The sequence below is a fragment of the Candoia aspera genome, chromosome 3, assembly GCF_035149785.1.
Source record: "Candoia aspera isolate rCanAsp1 chromosome 3, rCanAsp1.hap2, whole genome shotgun sequence".
Classification (NCBI taxonomy): Eukaryota; Metazoa; Chordata; class Lepidosauria; order Squamata; family Boidae; genus Candoia; species Candoia aspera.
In genome coordinates this window covers 105,284,285-105,306,068 of record NC_086155.1, presented here as the reverse complement: position 1 = coordinate 105,306,068, position 21,784 = coordinate 105,284,285, and the positions used below count along the sequence as shown (strand labels likewise).

General features: G+C 40.1%; 1 protein-coding gene across 1 annotated transcript; it reads right to left on the bottom strand.

Annotated features, from left to right (window-relative positions):
- Nucleotides 1-369: 369 nt before the first annotated feature.
- Nucleotides 370-21,531, bottom strand: LOC134493737 (quinone oxidoreductase-like protein 2). Its single transcript, XM_063298480.1, has 10 exons — nucleotides 21,428-21,531; nucleotides 15,836-15,992; nucleotides 12,638-12,734; nucleotides 8,619-8,677; nucleotides 7,316-7,381; nucleotides 6,607-6,716; nucleotides 4,622-4,703; nucleotides 3,736-3,917; nucleotides 2,290-2,518; nucleotides 370-1,015 (listed from the first exon to the last, which is right to left on the bottom strand). Exons 1-10 carry the CDS (start codon nucleotides 21,502-21,504, stop codon nucleotides 947-949), a joined length of 1,128 nt encoding a protein of 375 aa, XP_063154550.1. The 5' UTR covers nucleotides 21,505-21,531; the 3' UTR covers nucleotides 370-946.
- Nucleotides 21,532-21,784: the final 253 nt, after the last annotated feature.

Here is a 21,784-nt window from a genome sequence, read left to right as displayed (position 1 = left end):
ACTAACATTAATCATACAAAACAGAAGTGTTATAAAATATTATTAAACATGGGGGAAAAGAATGAAAGAAATGGATAAACCAACATGCCTTCAGTCCTGGACATCTACAGATGGCAAAGTTCAAAGAAGAATCAAGCTCTTCCCCACTTTTAAGTACACTTAGACTATCAAGCCCTTAGATACTGAGCTCACGGGATTGCCACACATCACCCATATCTGTAAGAGAGTTTAACTACCAGCTTACAGTAAATCCATAGGAATGTGTTTACGTCAGACTCAATGATGAATAGAAACAACTCTTCTGGCAAAATTATATATATTTTTTATTCATAAAAAAGAAAGTAACATACAAAATTTATATAGGTTGTCGTCATCATTTTGACTTTCCTCAAGATGACAATAGTCTTTCCCAACATTCCTATTCCACTCCAATCTTTTTTATATATCAAAAGGAACCCCCCAGATACTGAGAAGAACAATAAAAACAGTTCCACTCCATTATTGCTGCATTTTATTCTAGTATCATGCATACAATTCTTATCAGGCAGAGCCCCTTAAGGTTATATGGCCAAATCTTCGAAGCCCAAATAACAGAATTAGCTCCTGTGTCTCCTGGTCACAGACCTGGCTTAAAAGCTTCAGAGGAGGACACTGCCCTGGGCAAAAGTATACTAAGGTGTCTGCACATATCTAGCATTATTGCAGCTCCAACAGCAGAAAAGCTGGAATAAGAATAGGCAAGGGTTGACCAATCACCAACTTTGGGGTCTGATAGATAGAAGCTACAGAAGTGATAGAAAATCAATGAGTGGGTTAGGCTAGAAAGTTTTCTTCTGTAATCCAAAAAGGCCTGTCACGTGCTAAATGATCTGAATTTAGTGACAATGGTCACTTCTCTCTTCAGCAGGATGTAGCACATGGGTACATTTCCCCAAGAAAAGGAGGCTTAATTAATTGAGATGACAACCTTTCCTGTAGATTTACGTTGGGTCACATGTGCAAAGGCTTCATTTACCTGTATAGCAATTAAAAGAAAGGGTCAATAAATGTGTTACAAAGATGGAGGTGCAAATCTATTCAGTGGCACTCACTTATTCACCGTGCAATAAATGCATAAACAGGCTCACAGAATGCTGGACTGTGAAATGATAATCCCATAATTAGCTTTTATGGCACCAAGTATATTCCCTGAAAGTTACGAGCATAGATTATTTTGCTTTTATCTACAGTGGCATAAAGCTAGGGAGAAGCAGAAACTTGGTCCAGTAGATTGGGGAATTCTTCAGAAAGCCACAATTATGCAAGGTCAGAAATAATTCCCCAGTTCCCCCTGAAACTGATCGTAAGAATCTAGATAAAATCCAATTAAAGATACTATTTAAGGCAAATGGTTTCCATAATTAAAGACAATGACCAACATTAAAGCTTTTCCCAAGTTAATTGTGGGAGTTAAATTTGCATTTATTTAATGAGATATGAAAAGCAATTGGACTCTTAATTAGAAAGAATTAGTGATAGTTTGGATGGACTGAAAGATTCCATCAATTCCTAATGTTATTTTCAGCTACTGCTAGCATGGCAAAGTTTGGAGACATTCCTCTTAAAGAGAAACCTTATTTTAATATTATTTCAAGTTTTACCTGTCTTCTTCTTCAGTATGGCATGATGCACTGTACATACTACACACCAACTTCATCTTAATATCCATATGAAGTAGATATAAATGAGAATTAAGAGGTTGACCCCCTATGTTTCACAGATGAGCAAGGATTTGTACTCATGTTTTCCCTGACTGAATGCTAAAATGGAAATGCAACGTTAGAAATGCTTGCATTTCATTTCTTCACCACTGGCTAATATCAGCTCATCTGCTCTACATCTCCTATGGGGAAAGCATGTATATTCCATGCCAAAGCTTTACATTCAACAAACAGCATGGTGATGGCTGCCAATGCCATCCACTGAATAGACAAAATTACTGGACTTCAGTAGGCTGCAACATCAAAATTCATGGATGAGTTTTTATTCAGAAAGCCAACTTACTCTCCAGGTCCGTACACAGAAAGCAACAATGATAAATCTAAGCAATACTTTCTTCCAGAGATAAAGGAGACAGAATTAACAATATTAACCTTGAAAATAGTAGCAAGACACATATGCACGCACGCACACACACCGAACTTCATTAGAGCCTTTCTTCCATTGTTATAACTAAAGATTGTCCATTGGACAATCCAAGAACTTCTACAGAAGCTTCAAAAATGTTAAAGCCAAGCTTTTTCTCCTTACCTCCTCCAGTTTGAACACTCTTCCTATGTGAGGCTGGATTTTACCATCTTGGTAATATGAAAGAGCTGAAGAAATGGTTGCGGAGAAGACTGGGAACTCTTCATCCCGGTACCGGCCCCAGAATAGTCCCAGAGCAGAGATGTTTTTCAGAAGCAGTATATTGGTTGGAATGGAAGGTATAGTTCCTCCGGCAAAACCAACCACCACAATTCTGCCTTCAAAAGCCAGACTGCAAAGATGGAAATTGAAAGCTAGTACTTGGACCAGACAGTTAATATAACAGCTCCGTAACACTTTGACTAGGTCAAAATTTGTTCCTGAATGGATGGAAATCTTGTCATCAATGAAAGCAAAAGCGTTATTTCTAAAGAGAAAGAGCAGATGAATAGTAGTTTTCAGGAAATTACAGATAGAGTGGGGAGGGCTCGGCTAGATGGCTTCTGAAATAGAGGGTTTAAGCTTTCCAGATGTTGCTAAACTACAACTCCAAGAATCCCCAGCTATTGGCCATGCTCATTGGGACTGCTAGGAGTTGGAATTCAGCAACAGGTCACAGGTTGTCCATCCACTTACTAATATTTTGGATACAATAAGTAAGAAATTTTAAAGAATAGAACAGTTGTGACCAAGAAATTGGAGATTTTAAAATTTATTGGACATTTTCAGATATTATCCTGCACAGTCAAGAAAATGACTCCCACTTCATAAAAATCAGATATATTTACAGAAGATAAAATGATTAAACATGCAGAGAGCTTTTATATTATTAGGTGAAGCTATAATCAGTTCTTCCTCCTCTAATTTCTTCTGAGGTACTTTTTAAAAGATATTTTTCTATCAGTTCTCACATGTACTGAGCCCCACTGGAGGCTCAGATTTTGGGGATTTGGGATTATTTCCATGCAGATAATGGTTATTCACTTTGCATGACTACCAGAAAATGTCCCTAACTTGAGCTGACCAGAAAGGGGGAGAATCTTTCAAACTTACTGAGAGCTCACATCCAGCAGAATGTCAGCCCCCACTAAGGTCAATCAGGGAATTACAGACCTGTAGGTTCAGCTCACAGCATATGGTTGGGAAGGAAATGTAAGAGTTTAGGGTTGCCTGCAACCCCAAAGCCTTTTTCTATGAGCCTGGAAGTCCCAATTGTTATCACTGCCAAAAACTGGTTCCAAGATTTCTCACTACTTTGAAATGGCAAACACACAATCCAATAAAGTCAGTATAGCCTTATATCAAATAACTGTACCTTGTATCTACATCAAACAGCCTTGATGTAGCTGTTAAAGAACTGTGAAATCCCCACCAAATCCAGGAAAAAGCATAAAACCCTGGCCTCACTCATGTACATCTTCACCCCACTCACTACAGCCCTTGCCCTAAGCAACCAAAAAATTGCCCAATTTTGCCTTCCGAAAGACATGGATCATGGCTTTAGCTCACCTATGCAATGCCTGCTTGAAGATGTCCCCGCCAACGGTGTCAACAACCACATCAACTCCCTTGTTTGCTGTCAGTTTCTTCACCTCTTCTCTCAGACTAGCCGCACTGTAATTCACACTCTCCACAGCTCCCTTCTGGATAGCCAGGCTGCATTTACTGTCACTTCCTGCTGCTGCTATCACCTGCAATCCCAAAGACAATGGTACAAGCTTCCAACTCAAATGGCTGAATGATAGCAGACGAGCCCTTTCCATTCAGTTAAAGCCAACAGAGCTTTCCCCAGCCTTGAACTCATAATTTCTAGGTACCATTGGCCACAAAATTATGTGAGCTGAAATCCAACACGCCTACCACACAGTAGGTTAGAGGCGGCTGCTCTAGCATTAATTTGGATGGAATCTAAGATGGTGGGTCTGGTTGCATTTTTTGGTTTCTTTCTTGTTGTTCTTCATAAATGTAATTAATACTATTTCCTCCTCGGTAAGCTCAGTGGGAAGAGAACTGCCCATTATTCCACCTTCACTCTGCAGTTTTAGAGCAGCGTTCAGAACAGAGCAATGACTCCTGAGGTGATTATGGGTGGAATAATTGAAAACTGCCTCTTCTTTTCATCTGACAGGGCCCTCTGTTGTAAATGGCCCCTCTTGGAACTGATAAGGAGCTCTTGTAGGAATGGCAGCTCTGAGCCACTGCAGTCTGATAGAGAGCGCTACTTTTATGAGTGGAATCTTGTTTGCTTGCTTATTCATTACCTGACTTTACTGCAGAAGTCATTTTTGGCAACCAGAAGCGGTAAAGGAGTTTTTCAAGGTTTTTCAGGATTCTTGTCTGATCTAGAAGATTGCCTAGAGGTCACCCCAACTGATACTGGTGAAAGAGTGCATACCTTTGCCTTAAGAACATTAGCTGCCACATCCACAACTGCAAGTCCTGTGGCACCAGCAGCTGCAGTCACCAGAACAGTTTCTCTACAGTAAACAGAAGCATAGTTTGAGACTGAAGAAATGTATTAAATGCTGGTGATCTAAAACATTAAAAGTCTATCTGGCTCACTTCCTCTCTCCATCCCACCCCAGCGTCCATCTACATTACTAGGCTCACTCTGAGGAAAACTAGACCCATCAGACCAGGATGAGATCACACATACACAGCGGCTTTGCTATGCTCCCTTCCAGTCCTTCCAGAGCTGGCAAGAAATCATGCTGCCCTAAATCTGGCTTGCCACCACAGCACATCCTTAGTGCACACCTGGAATGGATCCATGCTGTACTGTTCTTCATACAGCTCTAACAGGCACACATTTTAAGGGACATAATTGGTAGTTTCCTTAGCTGGAATTCCAGCCCTATCCAACATCCTTCATTGTGTGAAAAGCCTTCTCCAACTCACATGCATGCTGCTCCTGGTTACTTGCTGCATTGCTTGCTTTTCTCTTTCCTGTTGTAGCATTTTTATTCTTTATAAATATGGGTTGACCAGCTGACCATTTAACCTATCAGCCACTAAGTGGCAGAAAAGAGTGAAGGTTTTTTGTATTTCCAGGATACCATCTAAGGTCATCCGGATTGTGCAGCCAAGATGCAACCACTGGATAAGTGTTGTTGAAGAGCAGGAGTTTGGGAAGGGATTTTTCTATGGAGATCGGTGTTATACTTGTTAACTACCATAAGAACACAAGGAGAGGAAGTGAGCAGTCAGGGCTACCCTGGGAGCTACAACAACTGGGAAGGAAGCCAAGTTATTTGGTTGTTTGAATTACTTGCATTAAAACAGAGATGGTCATTTTCAGGGCTTTGCACCCTCTTGGCCAGTCAACCAATTAAAAAAACAAATAGCTCTAGATGTTCCCTTGTAGCCAAACCATCACTGCTGAGCCCAGGGACCAGATGCAAGGAGGCCAGACCAACTGGGGATGAGCAGTTCACCACCCCAGACCACAAAACATCAAGCCTCCTCCTCCATGCACCATGGATTGTCCAAATAGGAGATCTTGAGCCAGGATAGGAGGGAAAACAATCTTCCAAAACAGAGCAGCTAAAGCTATGTTTGGGCTGCTTCGAGTCCAGGCTCAGGGGAAGACAGAGTTGCTGGTATGAGGACATACTGTCTGGAAACCATTTGTGGGGCTTCATGCTGAGGCGAGGAAGCTCTGTGGATGTGGCTTCAAATTTCTATAGGCTCCTCTGGAAAAAAGCAGTGAAATCCTGAAAGGAAGTCAGAGGGATCTCTAACTTATCTTGAGGACATAAGGTTGGGCAAGACTGATCTAGTAGTACTTACTGCCTTGCCCTAATTCTGTATTTCCTTGCTCAATGGCTAACTCACTGGCTGAAGGGACAGACACAGAACGTAGGGTTATAAGGGCACAAAGTAAAAAGAGTAAAAAAGAGTCCCTTTTGGGAGATGGGCGGTGATAAATTTGATTAATAAAATAAATAAATAATAAACAATAAATGCTTCTAACTTCTTCCGACAGAGGTGATATAACTTAGGGAGGCAGCTAGCATTTGGGGCAACAGCTTTGTAAGTAATATCGAACTGCTCCTCCAGCCTAATTCTTAGCAGTTTACTTTGTTAGGAAAAAAATATGCCTTACTTCAAATCTGTTGCACGTCAAAATATCAGCATATTAAAAATAAAAACTCATCTACAAAATTTACATAATTGTGCATTAGAACAAGTCAAGCTATAAACTGGAATAGTGAAACAGCTCTGAATGTTGTGTAAACAGACACAGATCTTGGTATTTTCCTGGCAGGGGAAGCCTCAAGACAGCCACCAATTACTATAGGACACAGAATTATAACACAACCCAGAATTGTGTTGGCCAAATGTAAGACTTCATTATACTATTGTTGGGCCTCCACTCACCCTGGCTGTGTTTGTGCTCTGTGTTTCAAGGCCAAGATGGCTGTCCCATAAGAAGTAGGCAGTGCTGCAGCTGCTTCATAAGGTATTCCTTGGGGGATTTTCCAAAGCAACTTTCAAAAGAGAAAATGAAATGAAATCCTGAACACAGGCATCATGAGTTCTCTGAACTTGTTATTCTCTGAACTTATCTTCTGCAATAAGAAATACCAGTGACAGCCCCTATTAACTAACCGTAGGACATGTAGCACAGTTTACAAAGTAATTTTTCTAGAGGTCCATAATCGAGCCACATACATTTGCTGGCACTTTAACCAGCCGGACAAAGGAAATGGCTTTTGTGTGCTCTTACAGTTGCAAAAAGGTTGGTTTTCCAAGAAAGAAGAATACTCATTTTCTTCTAATTGTACTACGATCTGAAGAACTTACCTCTTTTCCCTATTGGATAAGCTTCCTATCACTTGAAGTCTTAACTAGAGGACTATTTATAAATTGGGATTTCTTTTATTATTCCATATATTTAATATTCCAATTGTTCTTTTCTCTTTTGAAGTTAGATAAAATGAGCTAAACTTAAGTTTGCGAGCCTATAAATAAAATTAACTGAATAAATTATGAGTGATGGATATTCATATAATTCCTTTATTTTCTGACATACTTTTTTCTTTTTGCAATGAATTAAAAAAAAATTGGGGGGATTGCTTTTTCGTACCTTTGGATCTGCAGTGTATTCCTCCGCCAGAGCTTTTCCGTTAGTCACACCAATGACACAGTCCCCCTATCCAAAGGCATCATCAGAGAGCCATAAGGATGAGAAAAATTGACACTTTCCCCCTCTTGCCATGAAATATGAACACATCTGAACAAGTAGAAGATATTTAAAATATCAACATTTTAATCAGCATTCCACTATGTTAATCTTGATTAGGTATAGAATGAATGAACAAGAGTTATAAACCACTATACTCCAGAAGCTCTGGGCAAGGATGGTTGTTAAAAATCTTGTTACCATCGAAAACATGCTGCAGGAAGATTGGTCACAATTTCCCACTTGGCTCCAAATGAGTGAAGTCAACCATGATTTGTAAGCTTTTATTGCAGCTTATCCATTACAATGTGGAATATTCGAAGAATAAGGAATTTTACTTAATTTCCGATTAAGGGAATCTCATCAATAGTACATAAAACTCTAATGACAGATTCTCTTGAATTTTTCAAAACACTCTGGAAGGATAAGATTTGAACTTGATGAGCCTCACTGCAACTCTCTGTGGTAAAGAACTCCTTTTAAATTTTTTTCAGCTCATCATCAAAGAACTGAGCATGAAGATAATCCACAAGTGACACTATACTTGACTAAAATGGCATTATATTGTTATTTTTCTAGAATTTGTTGATGAAAATCTAAGCAAGATGGTATATGATACTACTGTTGTGTAATTGGCAACAACATCCAAAAATTATTTTTGCTCAAAACTTATTAAGAAGTCAGAAAAGTGGCCCCAAAATACAACAAATAATCTTGGTTTATTGTTTATTTCACTTGAGACATATCCACTGATGCAACATGACAGTATTTCAGTTTCTGATGTTTGCTGCTAGATTTGCTATAAAAAACCACTGGAAGACCAAATTTCATCTTTCTTTGGATCAGTGGCATTTGGGAAACTATTGCTGCTGAAAAATTCACACAACAAAGAGTACTGAAAATCTGTACTATTATGAATAAATTAATTCACATCTATTCTGGGTATATGAACAATATTCTTTCTACCCAATTACTTTCAGAATGAAAATACTGGATATGGCTGTTTTAAAATGTGTGCATTTCTTCTTAAGAAGACATGTGCATTTATGCATATTCTCTTTCTGTCCTAGTTCACAGATTACAACTCCAGTAGTTTAGTGAGCAACTACTTAAGGAATTTCCATATTCTTTTCTCCCAGGCCAGCAATGTACCCAATTTGCATAACAAAATCCTCTTTTAAGGTTTACTCCAAAGACTCTTCCTTACCTCTTTGATGTTGGTGACAGCTTTCCCAGTCTCCACCACATCTCCTGAGTATTCCATTCCTAAAACAGATCATCTAAAACAGATCATCACTATAGTACAGAGCTGTTGTATGTATCATCAGTTACTTCCACACTAGTAGCAATCACTTTATATGCAGAGTACAAACACAGACCTGGTAACAAAGCAAATAAATGTTCCCTGCCTAATCTACAATGTCATAATTTATTCTGTGCCTAGCAAAAGATTTAAGCTAAAGGAACAGATCTAAATTATAGCTGGCCTTCACTGTTTTCAGTGAAGGAAGGTCAGTAATTTTCATTGCCTTGTAATATTAAATGTCAGCTCTCTCAAGTCAAACTCCTGGTGACTTTATCAACATGTTCATGTTATTATCTTGGTGGCAATAAGAAAATGGCTTACCACTGCTCCTTACGGCGATGCTTTTCATCTTCCCAATCTAACCTGGTATCCTGAAGTCTCTGATGGTTACCCATTCAAATACCACTCAGGTTCTACACTGCTTAGCTTCTGAGCCAAGACAAGACTGGCCAAGTGTTGCTACCTGCTGAGACATCTATTCCATCATCTACTGGTGACCACTGCATTCAGTTTGTAAGTTCCATGTTGAGGCTGAATTTAAAATGCAGACTACAGAGGTCTATCTGACCTAATTTGGGGATTATTTTCATTTTTTTTTTTCATCTCCTACATTTTACTCTATCTCAAGAGTTCTGGAGAATTTGAAAATGTGACACTGTTTTATGCCATTTTTCTTGATCCTACTGAAAGTACTGACCACCAATGGATCCTACATTATTCTCATAATTATACACATACACACACATATGGATGTCCCATACTAAAATAACTTACATCAAAATCGTGCTGAGCATTGACCAGAAGATGTCACCATCAGCACAATAAAGAGAATTTTTTAAAATGGTACAAAATATTTGTACTCTATGATTCTTTTTTTTAAAAAATCCTCTGTTTTTAATTTTTTTTATTACTTATCTATTGCTTCCCAGTAGTTGCATCTCAGATAAAAGATGTATGTCTGAAATTTGCATAGTCTTTTTACAAAGCAGGGATTCTCATCAAGAAAGCTGGGAACAGAATGGCAATTGATATCAGCCTTCTCCAATATGATGCTTTCAGATGGGTTAGACTGCAATTTCTATCACAGGATACATTTATTCCAACACATCTGGTTGGAGAAGGCTGATGTAGCTGTCCTGCTTTTCAGAAATTCCAGGACGTGACACCTTTTTGGTATGGAAGTAATGGGGAGCATATATTTTGACTGTTGTTTACTAAGGTATATGGGGAGACACATACCTTAAGAACTATTAATAAAAAATGGACTTCTGAGGGAAGTATAGCAAACTGAAGACAGCTCTGTGAAAGCAGAACTGATGACTGCAGCAAAGACTAAGGAACCGGTGAGTAGATCGGTTCCTTGGAAGCTCTCTGGATAAGAAGAGGACAGGAGATTGTCCACATGTGCTTTGGACAGCTGCTTCCCATAAGGAGACCACAGGACAGCAATTTTCCACAAGTTTCAGCGCTGGGAGACAACAGGATTAGCCATCTTGCTCGTAACCACTTTCTAAAATTACTCATTAACTATTTCTAAGCTATTAGAGACCTTCCGAACTACAAGTCTGAAAATGCCAGGCGAGTCTGCCTTTAATCCTGAACAAAAGAAAAATTTAATTATAAGGTTAAGAATTTAAAGAATCTGAAATAAACAGCAAAAAGCTAAATATTATTTTGATCCTAGAAAGTTATAAATGGATTAAGGGTCCAGATAAAAATGGATAATTGAAGCTTTTACAATAAGTTTTGGAATTAATTATAAGTACAAAGTACAGCTTCTCATGCAAAGTAGATCCTGTTTTGGTTTTTACAAGACATAACATAGATAAAGAATTTCATAATTTCAAAAACTGGACATTAGAAGGAACTAAAGATTTTAAGTAGAGGGAAGATATACAGGCCTGCAAGATGGTGTAACATTCTAACAATAAAAATACTGAAGGAGACTTTTGAAGAATGGAATCAGAAAATAGTAGTGGCCTGGATAATTTTTTCCTACTGGATTTACAAAAGAGTCTTGTTAAAGCCATGAAGAACTCTGTGCAATGGGACAAAGAAGAAATGAAGATAAATCAAATCCTACAATAATGTTTGAATGAACTGAAGATTAAGACTGTTAAAAGTAAAAGAAAGAAATATAAAGTTGGTTTATTTGATCAAGGTTAAAATATGTTACTTCTGACTATCCTTTATGGACTTTCTGCTGACACCAGGACTGAAAAGATCATGCTTTATGAATTTGTTTATAGATAAGAGATGTGATATGAGATGGATAATTGTTTGTAACCTTAGAGGGGGTAAAGAGGCTGTAAATGTATTTATACTTGTTGTGATGAAGGTTGGAAGTCACTTCTTTACATATTCTTTTCTCTTTATTATATTCTTTCTTTTCTCTTTCTTTTCTCTTCTTTTTCCTTTTTCCTTGCACTTTTTACTCCTTTCTCTTCCCTTCTAAGTTTAGTTCATATTAAGGAAGTAAGATGCTCACAAAAGCCTATATGTGGAACCCCAAAACTGTCAGTGTCTGACCTGTAAAATATCTTATTTCCTTTCAGAGAAATCTAGGTTATTGACCTCATACTTTATTTTAGTTAACAGTTTTAGTTAACCATTTATATCTAATTTTTCAAATGATTGTATTTTTTTTTCATACAAATATACGCTGTAAGAAAATATTACAATGAATCACAACAATTAATGCATGGGCTATTGAATCTTCAAGTCAGATTTCCGCAAATTTGTCTTTTCCAAACAACACAGATCACAGCTTCCCTCAATCAACATTTCTAATATAAGGAGAATAGAAGGATCCATTATAAATTGCCTTTGTAAGTAATGTTGAGACAACACGACTAAAAAGTTTTGGCTAATGGAGACATGCCAGACATGACACTGTTGCTGCCCTTGGCCAGAACTATGTATGCTATACAGCAATTACAGGATTAATGTTAGTTATTTGCGGTCACTCAAACCAAACCGAGCTCTAAATGTAAAATGGATATATTCAAGCAGATGCTACATAGCCATCTCTCTGCTTTAATTTGGATTTCTGCACGGAGCAGGAAGTTGGACCAGGTGGTCTTTGAACTCTATTATTCCAATAAGTCCAGTCTCCTCCAAGCTGAGTGCCACGCATGGTCAAATCATGAACATGTCTATATTAATTTTCTTGCCAGCATTATCATGGTAGTTTGTCACTGCCTTCTTCAAGAATATTTTTGCGATTTTCTAATCTAGTTTATAGCCCTGGCATTCTCTGGAACCAAGGCCCAACTCTGCTAAGCTTCTGAGCCCCAAGAAGGCCAATGTCAGAGGTTTGCCCCAGAAGCCATAAAATCACTTCTGAGATTTCTCCTCTGTCATGGGTTGTAAAAGAGGGAGGGGGGTTCACTAATTACTGCTTGGGAAACCAGAGACATCACTAATGGCACAGGGAGCTGGAGCCAGGCTGTTGTGGCTAACGCCGTATCAGAAAACACTAAAGAATGCAGCTGGAAGTTACGTTGTAAAACCAAAGCAGTTGTAAATATTCAATTTCAAAGAAAGGCAGGAGGACAAGGCAAGAAAAGGAGGGAATTGGGGAATCTTATTCACTTGAGTCTTTGCATGGATAGGGGACTGTATCTTAAAATAAAGAGAATCTTTACTGAAACCTAAAAGGCTTCAAGAGAGATTTCTTGTTATTAGGATATCTGAACCCACGATCCTCGCATCAAGATGCTGCCATCTATTGGGAAATTCCAGGAAGTCCTGTCAAGGACTTATCTTTTCCAACAAGCCACTAGCCTTCAAGTTTGAATGCAAGCGTGATCTTTACAACCTGCTCAGCTTATTTCTGTTAATCATACAAGGGGGGTATTTTGTTCTTATGTTAGGGCTCCTTCTCACAAGATATACAAGATGAAAATGTTTTCACTCACCTGGGGTGAGCGGGAGGGAATGCTGTTCTTGGTAAAGACCCTGGCAGGCCAGTATGTCAGCAAAATTGACTCCACAGCAACGGACACGAATTCTGACCTACAAGAAGAAACAATCACCATTCCTCACACAACCAGAAATGTGTGTGTGTGTGTGTGTGTGTGTGTGTGTAAGAAAAGGAAGGGAGGAAGACAGATTAAACGTATCAGTAACCTTATATTCTTCCTCTTTAGCATGCATCCACAAGGAATGATCAAATTAGTTTAGGAAATGCAACAAACGAAAGAATTCTTTTCTGTACATACATAAGATTAATCTAATGAAATCTCTTAATATTCTTGGATGCTATTTGTGCAAAGAAGAAGAGGAGAAAAAAAAGTGGATTCCTTATCTGATCCTGCTTCCTTTCCACAAGGACAATACATTGGTTGCCAGAGATTGGGGGGTGGGAGGTGTTGGTTTTTGCTTTTGTGCCTTCTAGTCAGTGTTGACTCCTGATGACTGCCTAGACAAGGCCCTGCAGTTTTCTTGGCAAGATTTCTCAGAAGTGGTTTGCCGTTGCCTCCTTCCTAGGGCTGAGAGAGAGGGACTGGCCAAGGTCACGCAGGGGGCTAGAACTTGCAGTCTCCTGGTTTCTAACCACTACTCCAAACTGGCTCTCTAGAGAATAGTTAGCTTGCATAAACTACTCTTGTGAACAAATACCTGTCCAATCAATTCTGGCTAGCAGGAATAATTTCTACTGAACTGGTAAGGAGGTTATTATAACCCCAGGTTCTTTTCAGGTTACATATATGCCTTAAATTATTCATAAAGATAGGCATATGTTCCTGGATTCTTAAAAAGAAGTGCTGTGGATCAGCAAACTTTGCCAGTCATTTGCAAGACTTGGTCAAAGCTATGCACCGTGTTAGGCTTAAGCATACTACTGCACACAGGCCTGAAGCTTCTACAAGTGAAGAAAAACATAACAAGATCTGATCAAGCTTCTAAATTTGGAGGAAACTACTGTCCTAGGGAATTTATTTGCTATTTTATGTCAACCCAATTAAATGTAGTAGGGATTCAACTACCACCAAAAATTTTGTTTCTGCTTTTCAATAGGACAGTTTGTTTTGTTGTCTATTAATCATTTTGCCAGCCTTTTTTATTGTCTCTTGTCTCTTTAAGAACAGTCCAAGTAGCAGTTGACACTCTCCCTTTTCAAAGCATATCAGTTTTGATTACTGCATTGCAAACAGAAACCACAAGTCTGAAAAATACCAGCTCTCTGTGAAAATCCTCATTTACATTATCCAACAGTAAGCAAAGCCTCTTTTCCCAGATGCATCGCCACATGTTGAAAAGTCCTAGCTTAATATCCCAAAACATGATTGAAGAAGACATTCTAATATTTGCATTAAAAGTCCAACCTATGATCCAGTTTAATAAGTACATAAAATAATTGGGGAAGAAAATACAATTTAAAAATGTAATTGTTTTCCAAAGGAGTAGTTGTGTTAATCTTTTGTAACAAAACACCACCACCTTAAAGGCTAACCATAACTGTACAGCATAAGCCTCCACAGATCATATTCCACATCTTCAGATGCCCCAAGAAACTCTTTTGGGGAAGAGAGTAACAAGAAGGGAGGATAGTTTGTTTTAAATGACACACATGCCTCTTAGTTATTTGAAACCCCAAGGGAAACTGATCTCTGGTCTTTCAAAGCTTGAAAACGTTTCCCCACTCTGTGAAATGTGTGGTAACATTTAAGTAGGGTTCACAAAAAAGACCAATTTTATTTTGTCTTTACAAAAATAATGTTTTCTCTCTCAACTTACATTTCATGCTTTCGACTTACACAATCATTTTTCTGCTATAAGTAGCAAGCAGATACAGCATGTGTATGATAGTTTTCCCTTTTTATCTGGTTGTCAATTAATGATAAAGCAAGCAATATGTATCATATTTACAATTAGAGTCATTGGTATTCATTAGCGATAGAGAATAAAAGTACATGATTTTCTCGGTCTGTTTTAAGGGTCAGTTCATATATTGCATTTTTCCATATGGCAAACTGAGCGTGCAAATGGTCTTTCACAGGTGCCTGAATTAACTACAAGCAACCTAGCAAGGACATCTTAGGATGCTTCAGAAGAACTGGCTCTTTTACTCCCAGCTGTCAATGCTGATGGTTAGCGACAGTAATTGGGACCAGTAACTTTGTCGCTAAGCAACACAGTTGTAAAGCACGATGTCATGTGGCTGCACTGACTTACCATGGCAGTTCCAGTTGTGGTTGTTAGGCAAATCCCGCACAGTCATTAGGCATGATGTCCCATGATTGCCATTTACAACCTCCTGCCGGCTTCCCCATTGACTTTGCTTGTCAGAAGCTGGTAGTGAAGGTCACAAATGGCAATCACGTGACTGAGGGACACTGCAACTGTCGTAATTGTGAGCTGGCTGCCAAGCACCTGAATTGTGATCATGTGACCGCAGGGATGCTGTGATTGCTGCAACTTCGAGGACTAGCCATAAGTCTCCTCGTTCAGCGCCACTGTAACTTTGAATGGTTGCTAAATGAATGGTTAACTGAGGACTACCCTGTAAATGAATCAGGCTTTCTGGGGGGTAGAAACTATTTGGGTAGATTAGTAAATTTTTTAGAAAACTATAGCAATAGTACACTTTTCTTTCAACCACTTTGTTGTAAGTTGACTTCCTTTCCAGGGGCCTTTTAAGAAATGACAAGTTAATCACATTATTCATTAAGGCCAGATTACAGTTTACAACTGAGAACAGGCGATCAGGCAAGATGGTAAAAATCCAAGGGGGAAAAAAAGAAGGGAAGAAAAAGGTACAGCTGTATTCACACATCTGTACCAAGTTAGTCTTGAGTGGAGTGCAGGCATAGGCCAATTACATTCCACAGCTTTGGATTCTATTCAAAGAGTCTGATTTGGCTTCCTCTCAAATAGGATGCTTCCAATAGCACTCTGATAAGAAAAAGAAAACAGGCCTTACCAGAGGTCTGAATGAAATGTTTCCAATTGCCTACATTGAAAGGGCTGAGGGCCACACACTGCCCAATCGGTTGTAAATAAATATTCAAGGTACTGTAATCTAAATCCTACAAACAAAACCATCTTAACTTATCACGTAGAAGAACTTTTAAAGTTAACCTTAAACGCCCCAAGTATTGTTACCTGTTTACCTCTTGCGGCTGAAGTAAAGCAGATGGGACATCCCTAACAACCAATGGCTTTTTCAGTTCAGTGCAGAGTGCTGCTCGATAGGTCCTTTGGGGCTGCAGGAAGATAACGCTGCCTGGAGAAATGGGTTCCCATGATTTTGGGCCAAAAATGTTCTTCCTGCAGAAAGAAAGATCATGGAGGCATGATTCTCAGGGTACCCAACTCATTTCTTCTTTAACTTTCTTTCTAAAGTTTCTTTTCATTAATCCTGTATTGGTAGATACAAAAACATTCATAAGACCCATTTGCTAGTAACTGCAAGCTTGTGCTATAAAGGTTTGATCCCAGGAGCATTAGTATTATATTCATCCAAATGTGATTTGAGCTACTCTCCACATCTTCCCAATGAACTCACATAGGGCTGCAGAATAGAACATATATGCATTATAATTATTATAATTATATGTAGCATATATGGGTTATAATCCTAACCCTTAAAATGCCTGGGTTCAGAGTATATTTGCTAGTAAAACAGTATGAAGATACCATCTAAATAATGATTAACTTCTGATTATTTATGGACTCCTAATAACACTTCTCATCCAGAAGAAATTATTCACTAAAAGAATCTTCTCGGATTCATTTCCTTTGGCTCTTCTTGGTAAGGGTTCCCTCTCCAGCTTCTAACACCAGTTTTATGTTTAATTCCAACAGCATATTAAAAAAAAAAAAAGGTGAAAGGCCTCCTATGCAAGCACTGAGTCATGTCTGACCCTTTGGGGGGATGCTGCTTTCATGACGTTTTCTTGGCAGACTATAGTGGGGTGGTCTGCCGTTGGAAGGCTGAGTCGATCTGAGCCGGCTACCCAAGAATCCAGCTTCCGCTGGGATCGAACTCAGGTCGTGGGGAGAGTTTCAGATGCAATACTGCCGCCTACCACTCTGCACCACACAAGGCTGCTAAATAGCACATAACCCTTCTTATAACCCTGCTCTGCACCTATGTATACTCAGAATATCTTTCCAGAAACCTGAATGCAAGATGTTTCCCTCTCAGAAACATAAAATGATCAAAACAATCTATTCCCCTAGATCAACCTTTCCGAACATAATACCCTCTAATTATTGCGCTCTAAATATCTAGATTTCAGCTATTTAGAGAAGGCTGCCGTAGATAGTTCAGTTTTATAATGATTTTGCCCATCACGTAAAGGTATATGTCAACAACCTTGGAAGCTATCTCACACCAGCTTCTGCAGCTTCTGCTAATTTTTATCAGGACATTCCTATAGCAACCCACAAATCCCTGTATTCAAGAAGTCTGCTCCCTCCCTTCTTCCCACTAAGACAATGGCATTCTTCAGAATAGATAAGTAGGACAGAACGTAACTTGAGATCTATTGCTTATGAATATGTATGTATGCCTGCATCACCGTATGAAGATGTATGTTTACATCATTTTCTTTTCTGTAATGTATAAATACCAGTGCATTTCTTTTGTCTACAGGAGAGGCACCCACCATCTTGGTGAGGACCCCTCTGGTGTACACTGTATCAATAAAGACTGCAGTCAGCCTTGTTTATTCGTGCTTTGAGTCCTGTGTTGATTCCACAAAACTATAAATGTACTTAGGTGGAGAAGAGAGGAGTTTATGTTGAACTCAGTCAAAGGATATCTTGCAAGCCATCCAGTCCAACTTATGTTTGATACAGGAAACCCAGGGCTAGAGTATTCCCACCAGATGGCCATTCAACCTCTGCTGGAGGACTTCCATTAATGGAGAGCTTACTTTCCTCTAAGCCAGCAGTTCCCAACCTTTCTGGCACCAGGGACCGGTTTCGTGGAAAACAATTTTTCCATGGATGGGGGGGGGGGATGGTTTCGGGATGATTCAAGCACTTCCTTTTTTTCCTGAACTTTTATTTGCGCCGTTTGGAGATAGCAGCCAGTGGACTTGCTTTCTCTGACAGGAGGCAGAGCTCAAGCGGTAATGCGAGCAATGGGGAGTGGCTATTAACACTCATATGTAAATTCGCTCACTCGCCCACCGCTTACCTCCTGCTGTGCAGCCCAGTTCCTAACAGGCCACGGACCGGTACCAGTCCGCGGCCCAGGGGTTGGGGACCCCTGCTCTAAGCAGTTGGTTCAATTGTCTTATCAGAATGTATGTTCCTGTAATTTAAGACCATTAGATCTAGTGTTTGCCATCTTTTGCATAACAGTCTAAGGTAAAGGTAAAGGTTTCCCTTGACATTAAGTCCAGTCGTGTCTGACTCTAGGGGTCATCTCCGTTTCAAAGCCAAAGAGCCGGCGTTTGTCCATAGACACTTCCGTGGTCATGTGGCCGGCATGACTAAACGGAACGCCGTTACCTGCCCACCAAAGCGGTACCTATTAATCTACTCACATTTGCATGTTTTCGAACTGCTAGGTTGGCAGGAGCTGGGACTAGCAACGGGAGCTCACCCCGTCACGCGGATTTGAACCGCCAACCTTCCAATCGGCAAGCTCAGCAGCTCAGCAGTTTAACCTGCAGCGCCACCACGTCCCAGTATAACAGTCTACAGGACAGCTATTTACAGAGTACTATCGCCAGTTTGGTGTAGTGGTTAAGGCACCAGGCTAGAAACTAGGATACTATGAGTTCTAGTCCCGCCTTAGGCACTAAGCCAGCTGGGTGATTCTCTCTCAGCCCTAGGAAGGAGGCAAGGCAGACCGCTTCTGAAAAACCTTGCCAAGAAAACTGCAGGGACTTATCCAGGCAGTCGCCGGGAGTCGAGACTGACTTGAGAACATACATAAAGAAACAAACAAACAAAAAATCTCCCCATTGCCCAGTCTTAAGGTTCTCCAGACTAAATATATCTAGAATTTTCAATCTTTCCACAAAAAATTGGTTTTCCAAATCACTGCCCATCATGGTTTCTTTTCACTGAATACTTCTCATTAGTTTACAACCTTCTTAATATGAAACAAAAGCATATGAACATGTTGAAAGCCTTCAAGAGGCAGCACCCTTTGTCTTCCCTGAATGTGCACAAGATAACAATGCAGTGGAATGTATAGGGTGATCAAACTAAGGATATCACAATGGTGTGCTATCCCAGCCTCTCCAGGGTGCCTCTCACACCTGGGAGTGAGTCAGCCACGGAATATAGAATGGATAAGTATTTATACCTATACCTAAGTGATAATTTATTGCAGATAAAGTTGTCCATTCCCAGTCTCCTTTATGTTTCTTAACTAAGTATGGTAAGATTACCAGCAATCATCACTATCTTCTTTACCATGTGAATTCAATTTTTCTCCAATTTTACTGTTTAAAACTCAACTACTCCAACTCATGGGTGCATATATCCTCATCCCAGAACATTTTGTAATTTGATAAAATGGTTTGTAGCCCATAAAATACTGTAACTTTGTTCATCTCTGACGTACACAAAGACTTTCTGTTTTAGATGTCTTGGAAGATAAATAATCAGATTATAAAAATCTCTTAATGTGAATTTAAATTTCTCAGTCTGGAAGTCTCCCAACCTCCACAAATAAGACTGCAAAAAATGAATTTTTATCTTTGAGAAGCTGGCAAAAAGTCCAGACTTTGGTGTGTATCCCAAAAGTCTTGCTATAAGCTAGTTCTTTAAAACATTAAGGTTTCAAAGCTGGTTAAATGCTAAATAATTAGCAAATGTTTCATCTGATTTTAAAAGCAATAGATCATTTCTGATTTTGCTTCTCCATTTTTGAATTAATCTCTTTAATAAATATATTCATTTGGAAATGGGGCTGAATTTGGCTCCTGCACTCAGCCCACTTACCCACTAGATTGCTCAGCTTACACATTTAACTAGTTTTAAAGGGGTTATGTAATGCCACACACACACAAAAATCCTTCCAGTTTCTCCAAAGGCATAGAGGTCTGAACTGTCCACACAAGCATTCAGGCAAAGAGAACACAGATAACGGCAACGTTCTCTTTCAGATATACCACGTATCTTCTAGCATATATGACTTTGCAAGATGGAAGTGCAGGGGCAGATAATCTTAGGGCCAGGTCTGACCTACAAAACACCAAATAGCCATCCCATCAGAAATTAATGGAGAATCGTACTGCAACTCATTGACCAATCAGTCGAAATAGGAATTGCATAAATCAAAAACCACAAGTATCTCATCCAAAGAAACAAAAGGACTCGGGATAATTTGTCTCAGTCTAGCATAATTATTTAGCAGTAATGTGCCTAGCTGTTAGGTTTCTATTTTGTGCATCCAGTCTGCCCAGAAAGAAATTGCAAGAACTGGTTGGTAGCTGGCAATTCTCTTTACATTGGTCTTTACAAACCAGGTGGATTACAATCTGCAGAACGATGAGTCCAGATTTGGCTAGGCTGCCAGGGGGTGGGCCAGATCAGCAGCTGGCAACCCTGGGCTAAATCTGGTGTACTAAATAATGAAGCAAAGGGGAGAACTGAGAGACTGCAGGGCCTAATTTATCAGGTATTTGTATGTCAGCATCCCCATTCAATTGCTGCTGACCAGGTTCTTAGAGGAACTTGGTAAGTAATTGGGCAATCCAGACACCAAAATCTGCACAATTTGCACTGTAATGTCTTCTGCTGATCCTGTAGCAAATGATTAAGTTATTCAAGAGGAAGTAGAGAAATGTTGCACTGAAAAGAAACAGGGAAGCAATGGAACCCAGGAGAGCTGCAAGGGGAGAGGGGCCAAGCCAGAAAGAGAAGCAAAACCAGACTGGAAAAGTACAGAAAAAGTACAAAGGAGCTCGAAGGAGGAGCTTGAGCTAGAATGAAAGAAGCTGGGCTGAGGCAAGGCTAGGAGCCCAGAAGCTCCCATGGACTTGAATATGCTAAGATTAGGCAGCAACATGCGAGTTAGGCCAAGGGCACCAAGTTCTTACGTAGTGGGAAGCCACAACTTTTGAAAAGGGGCCAGCCAGGCAGCAGATACTAAGTGAGACAAACCTCCAGTACCACTTACTATTCCCGAAATAGGAACTTTAGTAGCTGGCTTGCAGGGGGGGAAAACACGGCACCCCTTTAATAGTATCTTCTGCACCTTTATTCAAGTCCTCTGTTGCCTCTATAGAGGCAGCAGACAGATGGTGGACGTGCATTACAAAAATCTCAAGGGTAGGGCTGCGAATGGGAACCATAGATCAAAACAGGAAACGCTGACTTTTGTGATGGCACAAAGTGTCAGTTCATACAGTGCTACTGGACAAACTGCAGACCCCGCCAATGTTTTTGGTATGCGGGATTCATACTAACGTTAAAAGTTGCAACCCTCTACTTTCCTACGAGTTGATCTCACTAAATTCAATGCTTGTTTCTGAACGGACAGGCAAAGCTGCAGTCAACCCCATTTAGTCCACTGAGATCAGCCCGGCAATAAAACTAGCCCGGGAATAAAGCGGAGGTTAACAGAAAGGGGACCACTGGGATCCTCCCATCGCAGGGCGGGCGGGGAGCAGAACTCCGTACTCTGGTGGCCAAACTGGAAGAGAATGTTCGTTTGTAATGCAAAAAGAAGAGAGAAAAGCGGGTGAATAAGGATTGGGGAAAGGGCATTTGAGATAAGCCAAAAGCAGCACCTGCCGCACGCCAACCTGGAAGCGCTCCTGGCCCCCAGGCCCCAACGCAGCGCCGTGCATCCGCTCACCCTCGCCATGCCGCCCTGATAAGGCACCCCCAGCGCCATGGGCGGCGCCTGTCTTCCGTTCCTGTTTTAGCCCAAGCTAAATCAACTACTATAGGCTTTTTGCTCACTTCCCACTAGAAGTCTCCGCCTGCCCGTGCTGCCTCCAAGCAGGAACTTCTTAGCTTAGCGGGGACGGAGAGACGCTTCCCCCGCCTGTCCCGCCGCGCTGGGTTTCTTTGTAGGAAAGGAGCGCGCAGAGAGACCGGCGTTCCGCGGCCCTGGACAAAACCGCCGTTTTTAAAAGCCATCA

Bases quoted from the DNA above. Each gene is read 5' to 3' on its own strand.
- LOC134493737 (XM_063298480.1), bottom strand. From the start codon at position 21,504: ATGGCGAGGGTGAGCGGATGCACGGCGCTGCGTTGGGGCCTGGGGGCC. The intron at 12,735-15,835 runs GTAAACAGGTAA...TTCTTCTTGTAG, and splicing joins CTTTACTTCAGCCGCAAGAG to GTCAGAATTCGTGTCCGTTG. The intron at 4,704-6,606 runs GTGAGTGGAGGC...TGTTTACTGTAG, and splicing joins AGAGCACAAACACAGCCAGG to AGAAACTGTTCTGGTGACTG.